Source organism: Corvus moneduloides, chromosome 6 (genome assembly GCF_009650955.1).
Source record: "Corvus moneduloides isolate bCorMon1 chromosome 6, bCorMon1.pri, whole genome shotgun sequence".
Taxonomy (NCBI): domain Eukaryota; kingdom Metazoa; phylum Chordata; class Aves; order Passeriformes; family Corvidae; genus Corvus; species Corvus moneduloides.
Window position 1 is genome coordinate 24,071,135 of NC_045481.1, and position 13,071 is coordinate 24,084,205.

General features: G+C 39.7%; 1 protein-coding gene across 3 annotated transcripts in view; it reads right to left on the reverse strand.

Moving 5' to 3' along the window:
* Nucleotides 1–1,592: 1,592 nt before the first annotated feature.
* Nucleotides 1,593–13,071, reverse strand: part of MIA2 (MIA SH3 domain ER export factor 2) — a 36,473-nt gene continuing 24,994 nt past the window's right edge. For all 3 annotated transcript variants that reach the window (XM_032113575.1, XM_032113576.1, XM_032113577.1), the window contains 10 exons: nucleotides 11,839–11,899; nucleotides 11,484–11,519; nucleotides 10,486–10,553; nucleotides 9,832–9,914; nucleotides 9,337–9,474; nucleotides 7,661–7,813; nucleotides 6,174–6,305; nucleotides 3,619–3,695; nucleotides 2,970–3,204; nucleotides 1,593–2,158 (listed from right to left, as the gene is read on the reverse strand). In XM_032113575.1, coding sequence (XP_031969466.1) covers nucleotides 2,007–2,158; nucleotides 2,970–3,204; nucleotides 3,619–3,695; nucleotides 6,174–6,305; nucleotides 7,661–7,813; nucleotides 9,337–9,474; nucleotides 9,832–9,914; nucleotides 10,486–10,553; nucleotides 11,484–11,519; nucleotides 11,839–11,899 — 1,135 coding nt within the window. In that variant the 3' untranslated portion in view covers nucleotides 1,593–2,006. The remainder of the gene's footprint in view (nucleotides 2,159–2,969; nucleotides 3,205–3,618; nucleotides 3,696–6,173; nucleotides 6,306–7,660; nucleotides 7,814–9,336; nucleotides 9,475–9,831; nucleotides 9,915–10,485; nucleotides 10,554–11,483; nucleotides 11,520–11,838; nucleotides 11,900–13,071) is intronic.

Consider the following 13,071-nt stretch of genomic DNA (forward strand, 5'->3'; position numbering starts at 1 on the left):
CTACATTATCTTAGTCCAGCTGTCTTTTCTCTTGCCTGCAGCTTCTGGTACCATTGTGGGCATAGAGTAGACTGTTTTGGTGGAGGAAGAATTTTTCAGTTAACTTAGAACAAATATTTAACTCACACGGGGGAAATACTGTGTTTGCTCAGAAAACATAGATACATTCATGAATAGTTTTTGCAGCCTCTCGGGTCAGTTGGGCAAGGAATGAAAAAGGTTTCTGGGAGTGTTATCAGCCCAGGATTTCTGTGCAGGGGCAAGGCTGTATTTGGCAGTTTGGTTCTTCCTATGGCTGATGACAAGGGTAAGGGTAAAATGCAGTAATTCCTTTGAGAATCCTTGTGAAGTCTCTCAGGCAAACTCATAGCCACCAACTAATTGGCTAAAGTAATGCAACAGCCACATCGAACTACATGGTTAATTTAAGACTGATGATGCTTTAAAATGTCTCGTCAGAATCTGTCATTGAATCGCTGCAGTACAAAGGCTTATCGAAATGCTTCGAGGGCTAAACTAGAAGCAGAAAGGATAAAGAAATTGTAGGAATGAGCCATGGAAGAGTTCTACAGCTGAAAGAAGCCAATCTGGGGGTAATGGTAGGAGCAGGAGTACTGAGCTACAGGAGAAAATGCTCCCTTGGCAAACTCAACCTAAGCAATTACAAAAAAAAGTGGGCTGGAGTTTTTTCTTTGGTAACTTCTAATTATGGGGTGTGGTGGCAGCTGCATTTACATTAAAGCCTGAAACTGTGTGTTATGTGTGCCTGCATGCAGAGAATGGAGACTGGTGGTTGGACTGCTGCTGGGAGTTGGGGCTTGCCAAAACCAGTTTGCTTTTTTATCTGAGTCCCTTACCAAATGACTGCACTGAGTCCTTACACCTTTCCAAGTTGAAGCCAAACTGTCAGAACAGCCACCAGCTCCTAGCAGAAGTCTTTAGATTGTACAGTTGTCAGTAAAAGCAGAGCTTGGCTCTGTCCAGACCCAGCCTGGCACTGGTCAGGCGTGCCCTGGCTGCAGGTGGGGGCACTGTGCCTGCTGGGACAGCCGTTCCCGCCAGGGAAGCACCACATGGGAACCGCGCCTGAAGAGGTGAACGAGGTACCACAGCAAATGCTTTTACAGACACAAAGTTATTAATGCTGCAGTCTGCCACGTCCTTCTTGTACTTTTTAATTCTGCTTTTATCCTGCCCTGCATTTTCCAAATGCTGATGTTAAAATCTGAAGCCTAATAAATTCATGTTGAGACCGTAAAAAGCACCCCTCCTATTAGTTTGCTGCACACATATATCTTCAAAGGCAAGGGCTGGGCTGTGCTTGAGCATCTCCTAGCTATGACTCCTTCCTCCCTGTACACATCTTCAATAACAAACACTACTCCACTCCAGCTTTTGAAGAGTGAGGGGAGAGTCGCTCAGCTTTTGTGCTGCCCCTTCCCCCTCAGTGTCGTGGCAGGAGAACTGCCATGTTGTAGAGCTTGAGAGCTGAAAGGTCACCAACAAGGTCACTGACAGAGGGGACTGGAGTGGAGAATCATGGTCATTCATCTTCACCTACTTCTATTGTACCAGGTTACCAGTGACATTGCTTTCATTTTTTGTAGCTTTTTATTAACCGTTTGATTTGTTTTCACATCCTATTCATAAAGCAGCAAGCATCACTTTTGGCATGCAGGAGCCTCCCTGTACAGCTCAACCAGGACAAAGCAGCTGGACTTTCACAATAAGGTTCACGTGATCTAATTTTATACACCTTTGAAGATATTATTCAAGTTAGAAATACTTAATTTAAAATGACTATTGTACAGTGGAAATCACTTATTCACAATATTCATAGTTATTTAATTCTTTATTTACAAAATACTATCCTGAGAATTTTCTCTATTAAGCTCCAATTTGAGCAAAGTAGTTTGTATAGACCTAAGTAACAATGGTTACTTAACATAAGGAAAAATGCCAGTAGGAGAGCACAAAGCTGGTTCAGGACATTCCCCAAATGACTGTCAAGTCTCCTGCTGTGGTTCTGGTTGTTCTACAGCTGATGGATTTGACTGAGATGGTTCAACTCTATTTTCAGGAGGAGGTGGTGGAGGCAAAAATCCAGGTCGTTGAGGTGGATAGTGAGGATAAGGTCTCATTGGAAATGGGTTTCTTACTGTGAGAGAATCAGAGTAGTCCAGTTAATATCAATCACAACAGGAAACATATACACCTGCTTCTCTTGCTGTCTTACTGCTCAGCTAGGCCTATCTAACTAGGAGTCACATGTCAGGATCCAAAGAGACAGAGATGCCAGGAAGGATGAGGGCAAAACCATCACTTTTCTCAGTATTTACCCACAACAGCCTCAAAGCAGCAGCCAGCCACTGCCAGCTCCTGGGCTGCCGCTGCCAACATCCCCTTCAGTCTGCCACAGCAGCCCTTACCTGCCACACCTTACAGATATTTTGGCGGATAAATGGCTTAGTTCTTCACACATACTCGGAGAACAGCAGGCGTCAGAAAGAAGCCCTGCAGTCTGACACTGACATCTTGCTCCAGTCATGCAAACTCAAAGGGAGAACAGTTGTTTTGGGACTGTGCCTTTGCAGGGCACCACCACACCTCAGAGCCAGAGGATGAAACTTTTAAGATTTATGTAAGGTGCAACTTCACAGGAAGAAAAGGATTAAGGTAACCACCTACTTGCTTTCCTACCCCACAAAAAGAATCCTTTAAATGCTGAACAGTACATGTAGGTGTATTTTCCAGCAAAAGCTAGTGTTTGTAAAAACATCAAGACGAGCTGTTATGAAAAAGGAAGTGTACAACACAACGAACCTTAATCAGAAAAGATGCTCCCTGCTAGCTGAATTAAGAAGTAGTGTGTGCAAATATGTGCACATCCACCCAGTGTGGTAACTCACTACCTGCACAAAGCACTCCCATGCATCAATTTGAAACAAATGCTGGCAAAAGCCACGTACTTGGCAGCGAAGGGCGCGGAGGCCCAAAGTCTCGTACTGGAAAGCATTCCCGTGGCCCGTACATGCCAGCAGGAGGAGGGGGAGGAAAAGGAGGTCCTCGTCTCATGAAAGGTACTGGTGGTGCTCTAGGATCCACAGGCATCAATGGAGGTCTGACTGGAGGGAAAGGCAGGGGTGCAAACCCTGAAATGACAGCTTCACTTTCAGGTGCCAGCGACTGATCGGGGAGCGAGTTCTGCAACACAAGGAAACCAGGGAAGTTAGTGGAGGGAAAGGGAACCTCTCCAGTCCCATCAGGCCTGCTTTCATGTAGGTGTGACACTAGCTCAGGGCTAGTTCCAGCTCTGCCTTAGCTGCAGCATAATCCCGAGCAAGGCTATCTATGTGTACTGACCATCCACTTGACCATAGCTTCATATTTTGGGACATAATTAATTTTCAACAGGGACTATATTAGTAATACATCAAAATTAATTCACAAGGCAGTAAGTGCTGTGATAAAGTATACATATAATTTTATAATTTGCACTGCAGAGTGCAATATAATGTGACCAATGGACTACAGACAAATGTTTCTGGTTTTTGCAGAAAATTAAAGCTTCTTTAAATCAAGCTGCTCTTTAGCTACTTTAGCTCTTTAGCTACTTACACTAAAGTTAGAATGATCCTTCATCCCATCTCCACTTGGTTCTGTTTGTGGACTATGTTCTGAAGATGTCTGTCCATCTGTATGTAAAAGTTAAAGAAATTATTCAGTGCTGATCTCTTTCTCTCCACCAATTTCAGTAAGTTTTTTTGACATCAGGATAGATAGGCAACAAAACCAACAGCAAGTAGCAGTTCAATTTTCCCCCTCCCTCTGACTAATAGTTTATTTCTTTGGTAAACCCCACGCTGGGAATGGCTGTGCTATCATAGACTCTTGGCACAGAGCTTGACACAAATCCAGATCAAGTATGACAAAAACCAATTCCCTCCTTGGCTGACAAATTTCAAGAAGACTTCCAGAACTACCTCAGTTTTGGACAAGCAGTCAGGAATTAATAGTAGTAATAATAATAATAATAATAATCCTCTCATTTGCCTTACTTTATAAGTAAAGAGAGAAATAGAAACTTCAGTGTTTTTACTTTTAAACTTTACTGGGAACAAGTATTTTCTATAACAACTGGAGAAAATTATTAAAGGAAATTGTCAGAGAGTAGAATCTGACTGGATATAAATATACTAAATATATACACTAAAACCACTTTCTTTTAACAAACAAACAACCCCCCAAACCTGGGATTTGAAGTATATTGCTTTCTTACACTTCAGCTTGAATAGATATACTAAAAACCACCAGACCAAAACAAGACTTCTAACTAGTGACTGAATTTTTATGTGCATATTGTATTTCTACTTCTTGAAAGCAAACAAAGCTTTTTTCTCAATGAACAGATAGGTCTTTTCAAAACTCTAAATTACTTGTCATTTCAAGCAGGCCCTGCCTCACTGATGATATTGTTACTTAATCTAAAACAGTTCAACTCCTATGTCACACAGAGAATATTCATGCCTTGGTATTTAGGTTGCATAACACTTTCCATTTTAGGTCCTTGTGAAGTTGCTCACGAACTCTGCCAGCCTTTAACTCTTCTTTCTGACAAGAAGCTTCCTGCCCCAGGTACCTCCTCAAGTGAAAAGTTTTTATAATTTGCCACCCCAGCTTAGGAAAATCCGTATTATTTTGTTCACTTTAAATAACATTTTGATCATCTTCCTAAGAAGTGTAACTTGTTCACTCTTAATGAGTGGGAGCCTTGATTTCAGTACTGTGAGATACTCTGGTGTTCTTAAATCAGATATGCTGGATGGGCTGGTTTTTGTGTGGTTGGTTTTTTAATTGAAGGGTTTTTTTTACAAATACTCACCCAAGTTTAGTGAAATTATGTGCCTGTAAAGAGCAACATTCACACATGCTTAATGACCTGTTAAACACTGGCAACAGGGTTATCCAAAACCCTGGTGCCATTACTGCGGTTTAGAATCGCCCAAGAACTGAATACAACATTTAAAAAAATAAATTAATTGTTGCTTGGCAGTGCCTGAAGAAAGGGGTAAAAAGGGACGCAGTAAGCAAGTGCAAAGACCAGTGCACCTCTCCTGTCCTTCAGTCAGCAGCCAGATTCTAGAAGAAAGGCCTCTGTGGAACATGAAGTATTAGAAAGCAGAAGTGAAACAGACAGAAGGCTTGGGAAAAAGGGAAGGTCAGTAGCTGCACAGGGAAGAACTATCTTCCAGTAAAGAACGATCCACTTTGAAACCTGAACCTTCAACCTGAAACTAGATTCAGCATTCCCTGTTCTCACAACTGTGACACCAAGCAGCAAAGGTGCCAGAAATGGTGCAAGGGAGATGGTAACTTCTACTGTCAGTAACTGAGTCCTGGGTGGTGAAGTTTCTATTGGGAATTTAATGGCTTCACCTCGCTGATGAATCAGACACATGTGACTTACCAGGGCATTACATAAAGACAAAAAATGCTTAATAAGTAATAAGCTTTTAAGCTGTCAGTGATAAGGTCTCAGTGACCAAAACTTTGCCTATGAGCTTCTGGCAGTTTCTAGGTGTCACAAACTAAAATATATGTAATTGGCCTATTCAAAACTAGTGGGTCAGTGAAAGGTGTGATTAAATTGGAGGCAACTGCACTGTGAACTACAAAAAGCTGCCAGTATAGTCAACAGTTTGAAGGAAGAGGTCTCAGGACCTTCCACCTCCATGCACCAAGCCAGTGGACACTTGAACAGTTGGCTGTTTCTGTTTCACTCTTTGTGAGTCTAACCCTTTCTAACTTTACCGAGTGTGGCATGGAAATTCAAGTATGGGTTTGTGATGTTTTAATGCTGTGATGAGCCTCATGGGAGGGATCAAACAGACTCTAAACCAATTATGAGTGGTCAACACACAGAACAGTGAGGGCAGACCAAAAAAATACCTCATGACTGCCATTCATGGAATCCCACCCACCTGTCAGCAGGGAGGGCTGTTGCTCCAATAGGGAATGGCTGCAGCAAGGGCAGCAGGTGTTAAAATGTTTTCTACACAATGGAACCTCAGATCTGTGGTAGCTATAAACCTGTCCTCTTGCCACAGCTTACTGTGCACAGTCAGTTTACACTGAGATTTTCCATTTTAGAGTATCATGGAAGCAGTTCCCACCTGTTTTATCAAAAGACTGCACATTGTAAGTTCGTAGTTCTGCTGGTCCAGAAAGTCTTCCAGTATTTGGAGGATTAGGGAAAAATCTCTCTTGTCTTCGAGCAGGAAGAACTGGATCAGCATAAGGCTCACCTAACATTGAAGAAATCACAAAACAGGTCTGTGAAGGTTTATTCCTCACATTCCACATAATTTTAGACCAGAAAGATTCTCTGGTATCTTACGCTCTTGTAAATATACAAAGTATCTATTAATCAGGGTGAGCAAACAAACCTTAAATAACCCAAACAGAAGAATCCCACCAAGTATATCCAATATCTTATGTTTCTAAAGAGCTGCAAAAGAGAAAGTTCACTGGTTTTTGGTTTAACATACAGCAGAATTTTGAAAGCTAAGATTGCCTAAGTTATAAACAGTGTTCCCTTGAAACAAAGGTCCAGCAAAGAAGATTGAAGACAAAATAAGGTACTGTATGTTTTAAGCCATTCTTAGGTAAGAATGCTGTTTTCCATTACTGCTGCAATATGTTCCCACCAACTTGCTGGCATCAGATCTAGCAATCCATCATGCAGCTACAAGACAAACTGTATCTGTGAGATCCAAGTGCAAAGGTGGGCTAAGAACACCAAGGAAAGGCCAAGAAAACAAGACTACCCCTCTGCAGTATCCCGTCATCAGACCAGACCTGCCAAATGAGAAACTACATCCTGAGAGGACCCTGAGTTCTACCACCAGGCTTTCACACAGATCTGGTATTGCTTGCTGCAGTAATAACTGAGGTACTGCAAGGTACCTTCATCTGTGTACATTACCAGAATTTTTATTTTCTCTAAACTTTTAACATTTTTTCTTTTTCATTACAGGTATCCAGGAAGGTTGTCCATCCCCCCAAGTTTTTACTTCAGAAATATCAGCAGAATCCTCTTTAACTCATCTCTGCCTTCCCTGAATGGTAATGTGCAATACAGATGTTTAGCTAAAGAAGTGAGAGTGAAGACTGATTTTGCTGCTGTTAATCATTGAAGAGACAGTATCAACAGGAAAACATGTGCCAGACAGGATGAATGTACCATGGTACTCCTGTACTATTAATATAAATGGGGTCTTTTTGTAAAACAGTATTTTTCAACATTACCTAGTTTTTATTTAAATAAATTAAAACTTTTTACTTCTCAGATCTTTTATTAACTATCCAGCCCAGACAGGCCTTTTGATACACTACACAGACTCCCAGTAAAATGATGAACCCAAACAGTTGATTTTCCCCTGGTAATACCAACGTGTATTTAAAAGATAGCAGAGAAGTGCAAGTGAACCCCACTGTTAAAGAAGAGGAAAAAAACTGCTGTTAGAAAAACCCAGTTTGGTTGCATGTGCAGGTCCAAGAAAACACCTAATATTTTTAAACCCAAAATACTTACATATGTACACTGCAAGTCAGTAGCTCCCCTTTTCCATGGATACAGTAGCTAAGCAGAGTTTTATACCTGGTGGAGGCAGAATTATCCTGCGTTCTCTTTCCCAAGGAGGAGACAGGGATCCAGTATCTGATGGTGGTCTGTGGGGATCAGTCAATGTATCAGAATTCAGCTCTCCTCTTTCACTACCAGCTTCGTACACGGCAGTTGGTCCTCTGGATCCTAATCAAAGAAATCAGGTAGTTATTCACTCTTGTATTTTAAATCCTCTGCTATGGCTTTCCTCATTAAGTCTGGAAATAGTGAAACAAATCATGGAGTGCCAACACTGTCAGGACACAAAGAGGCGTGCGGCTCCACAAGGCTCTCCAGCTGTGTGCTGATGACCAGTTATGTCCACGAGAGGTGTTTAAAGGTGTGCAATGAAAAGCTCTTAGTTCAACAACAGCACAACAGAGAGGACCTGCAATGCTTTCTAAAAAACTCGTAGTTTCGCAAGTTTCAGTTAATTTGAATCAGAAACTAGTACCTCCATGATAAATAATCTTCTCAGGGATAAAATCCTGCTGCTAATCAAACTGAAAATTACCATGCTGAGAGTTAATACCGGTATCATAAAACACCCATCTGGATTCAGCACTCTTCTGGTTCTTTCTAATTCTTTATTCAAGAAGAAGAATAAAACTAAACCAAACAAAAAAACCCCGCTAAGGCCAGGTCAACACGTAATCAAGTGCAAGAAAAACTGTAAAAATGAGTGATTTTAGATTGCAAGCTTCCTTTAAAACAGACTGGGTCTGAAAAATTACAGAAATACTGAATTCTGCTATCATACTCTAATTCTCCGTGCTAAAATTCAACTTACAACTTGAAGCCATTGTGTGTCTTGTGCACTGTGAGATAAGTACTATAATTGCGCTTATAGAAACCCTTATAGGAGAGACATTTGGACATATTTCCCACTAATTAATACAGGCTTCAATAGGTGTAATGGTAAAAATAAATTAAACAGTAGCTTCTTTGTTACCTGTAACAGATGCTGAACTTCATTCAAGCATTTTTCTACACTGCTTCCACCAACATCAAAAATATGAATGGAGAGTATTTTTTTCCCTTACAACCCATTCCACCCCAGCTTACTTTCACCTACTTCTGAATCTCTGAATTGTACTCCTTACACACAAACTTCCTGGTCCCTTCTATCAGCAGGGAAGAAATACTCTCTGCTGATTCTGCTGCTTCAAATTTAGAACAAAGGGAAGGGAAACAATTTACTGAACCAGTAACTTTCTAGTACCACAACTCCCAATAAAACTACCTTATATTTTTGACAACATTCTCTCACTGACTGTAGACCAATGAAATGGAAGGGGCAGTATTCTTTCTTCAGAAAACTAACTGACTCTCTTTTACTTTAAAATCATGTTTATTTCAGCAGAACCCCATCTGTCCAAGAAATAGAAGACAACTGATAAGTCTAGCTTTTCACTTTTCTTAATTTATGTTTTTAAAGTGAATCCACTGACCAACCTATCAAAAACAACTAGATTTTCAACTGTACTGTTACACATTAAACAGCTTTAGAAGGAAGCTGAAAAACAGGAAGAGTTTTTCCAATTAACTATTTATGTTGAATTGGTTGTTTTAATACTTTTTGTCACCAGCAAGAGGAAAAGGTGTGACAGGTTTGTAGGAGAGGAGAGAGAAATCCAGAATAGATAAATTTTCAAGTTTAAGAATTGTACCTCTTCCTCCTCCTCCTCCTCCACCTGGAAGCATAGGTGAAAGCCTTAAAGGACCCTCCAATAAAGTTGGAGGGGAAAGAAAAGTTCTTGTTTCAGATGAAGGCCGGCCCATTGGTGAGGGTCCATATGGGGAATGCTCTGGAACAGTTAAAACAAAATGCTCAAGTTCACAATACTTAGTTTAGCAAACTGTATAAATAACTTCTCAGGTGAACTTAAAAACCAAACTGTGTAACTGAAATGAAAATTGTGCTCTAATTACCATGTGTAACATATTCCCAGTCTACTCTCATCAATATTACAGATGCTCTTAGTTTCAACAAAATACTTGACGTGACCTAGAGTCACTTATGACCCAATTTTTTTTTTATAAATGACTGGTATTTGTACATACACATGGCCAAGATAGTTTCAAACAATGACATAGGTGTGGTCTTGGGAAACAAAACCATAAACCAAAATAATTAGGCTCTATTTTACAATTCAGTACTGTACCTCTGCCAAATGGTCTCATTGGAACATCGAGAGCATAAGGGTCTTTTTCTAAAAGTTCAAGTTTAAATTCTGCTTCAGTTAATCTGCAAAGAGACAACAAGTAAGTAGTACGTGACCAAGAAATGCAAAAGCTTTACCAGACTACATTGTTTACTGCCAGGCTTTCTACCTAACTGGTTAAATGAAGCATGGTATTTTATTTTATTCCCTAAATAAATAAGAGAGAGGATGTCACAGTACAAGTATTAGTTAACCTCACACCTGAAGTTCCTCTCAACTATGACCAACTGTTAATTCAGCATCAACTTCTGAGATAAGCTGTAAAATCATAAGGTAATCATGACATCTGGGTGATATATTCTTACTTGAAACAAACAAATAAACAAACAATACCCCCCCCCAGCATTTGTGTTCTAGTAGTACATTCTGCTTCTTTCCTGAAGTATTTCAATACTTCACATAGTTCCTAAGTTCTTACTTTCTTGCATGTCATAATCACAGGAAAGCTCAAGAGACTCCCTTTCAGAACTCGAATTGGACACTGATCTCTCTGCCCTGTTCGGGCCACAATTCATTAACAGAAAACATCGAACTGCTTAAATCCAAAACATACCAAACTGCATTTCTTTAGGAGTAGATGAGGACTGCACTTACTTTTGTCTGTTATGTGCATTTTCTTTTTTTATATCATTGAGGTGTCTTTCAGCTGCTCGGGCTGTCAGCTTTGGGGAAGGACAAAAATCAGATGCTTAGATAATGCTATTTATTGATTAAGTGCTCCATAAATATGACAGTTCCTAGACCCAAGACATTCTGTGTGAAGTGTATGGACTGCATTTTCACAAGATATGACTCGTGTATGGAGCCTCATGTACATCAGCAAATGACATTAGCAGCTCTACAACCCAAATTTTTGAGGGATGATAAGGCTTTCCTGCAGGTTCCTAAAACTCCAGAAATTAAATTCTCTGGCTATAGCTGCTTTGAAGCACCTACAGAAGATTTAAAGTCTTAAATTCTATGTAAGAAAGTTTTATTTTAAAATCAGATACATAAAATCTCTGGAATTATGACTACAAAGCACCATAGCTTTTAGCAGGAATTTATCTCAGATATTCTGGGAAAGTGAAGAATGTATTAGTCAGGAGATATTTTAAATTTTCCTGTTTGGGAAAAAAAAGGCAAAAATGGATTTTGTAGAAACACTCTTAGGAAGTTGTGAATGGAACATACTGTTCTCACAGGACATAACATCTTCTACTTGGAGATAAAAGAAGGAACGTACGCCCAAAGAAAATATCAAAATGGCATTGAAACAAGGCCAAAAGCTTCCATTAGCAAAATGTCACACATTTGTTATATAGTGTCATGTTCTTCCAGTGGATTTATTGCTGTAAAAAATGATGTAAGATTATCATTCTACTGTGTTCGTAAGTATCCAGCTTAATTTTTCCAACTATTTTATACAACAGAAGTATTTTTAACAGGCTTTTGTGTATTTCTGCAAGAAATCCATATGTTCAAAAGTGAAAGGTTAGAGATAATTTTGATAAGCTGTTTTTAGTAAAAAACAAAAAGTGATAAAGCAAGCTTTTCAAATAATGAAAAATGAAGACACACAAAACTCAGAAAATTAAGTATTTAGAACTTACCCAATTATCATGAGCTTTTTTCTCATGTGAAGTAATCTGAAAGAGAAGATTCATTATTCATCTAAAACCCCTAACTTATGATTATATGCTCTTTTTTATAAATTTAATATGTGTGGATAATTTATAATGAGACACCTAAACTGAAAATTCAACTTTTCAATAAAGTTATCTGGTGATCTCTGCTATGAAATTGTGTCAGTCAAAACCAGATGACATTAAGAAGAGGAGGGGGAGGCAAAACTAGACACCCAACAAAGCCAAGCCAAATAGAGTTCACAAGCTAACAGCAAGTGGTATTCCAGTTGCAGTAACATCCCTCCTACTGGCATAGATGTTGTCACAATGCACGAAGTACCTGATTCTCATAAGAACGAATGGTTCTCTCCAGCTCTTCTTCAAGATCCTTTGCTCGCTCCCTGTTACAAAATGAGGATTTATGATATTGCAATAAAATGTGCAGGGAAGTTTTGAATACAATAAACTCAACGGTAGCCACAAGGTGTAATTAAGATTTTCTTTATCCAAAAGACAATATTGTCACTTAGGCCCATGGGATACATAAAAATTATTCTAACAGTGGAAATTCTAGGCCTTACATTACTGCACCCAGGAATGTAAACAAGAGAGCAGAACCCAAACCCCAACAGAGCCCCAACTTTTCATGATTGGTGATGTTTCCAATATAAAGGCTATCCTTCCTCACATGCCCTACCAGCCAGCCTCACCCAGCTCAGCACAGGAACTGATGTGGCTGGAGCACCACATTGTCACAGGCTACCAGTCAGTCCTGAGGGACAGTCACCTGCACCGAAGTTACTTCAAGACCACATGTATGATGCCACCTTTGCTGCCAGCTGCCCTGTGCACAGTCTCTCTAGGTTCTACACTCTCTCAGCAGGTGGGCCAAAGACACAGACATTGCTTAGTTATACTCAATTTGCAATTAGGATGCCTACAAAGTCCATGTTCTGAATAAATCAGGAAGGGTGAATTATGCCTTCCTTATGAATACTGAAGAATGTCCAAAAGAAAGAATTCATCTAATTAACTCCTCAGGAAGCATTGATAGCTATTCAGTTAGACCTAATACTCCCACAAACAGTGAAGTAAGATGGCAAATACACGTTACATATTGAAAAATTATGCCACAGCTAGAGAAAATGCAGAAAAAACCCAGAGGTGCACAGCTGGTGAAACAAACCCAGAGCAAAGCAGTTAAAAAACAGCTACAGCAAATATTCACCCATGACAATATTTTAGTAAAGAATTTCTAAGCAACAGGACTGTTTGACAAGCTTTGAGATACAGAAATAGAATACTATAACTATACAGCATAAATGTTAGCTCTGCAGGAAAACTGAACATTCCATTTATTTCACAACATTCTCTTAACTATGTGTTTTTACCTTTGTTCAGTAAGGGGAACTAGATTAGAGACCCACTTCTACCACACCATTAAAGCTAATGTATCAGTACAATTAGCATTCTAATGGAAGAGAAGTTGCCATAATCTTCAACACTCAGATGCTTTAACGAAGTAAAACCACCCTTAGTCTGTATTATTACACACAAACTAGCATCTAACACA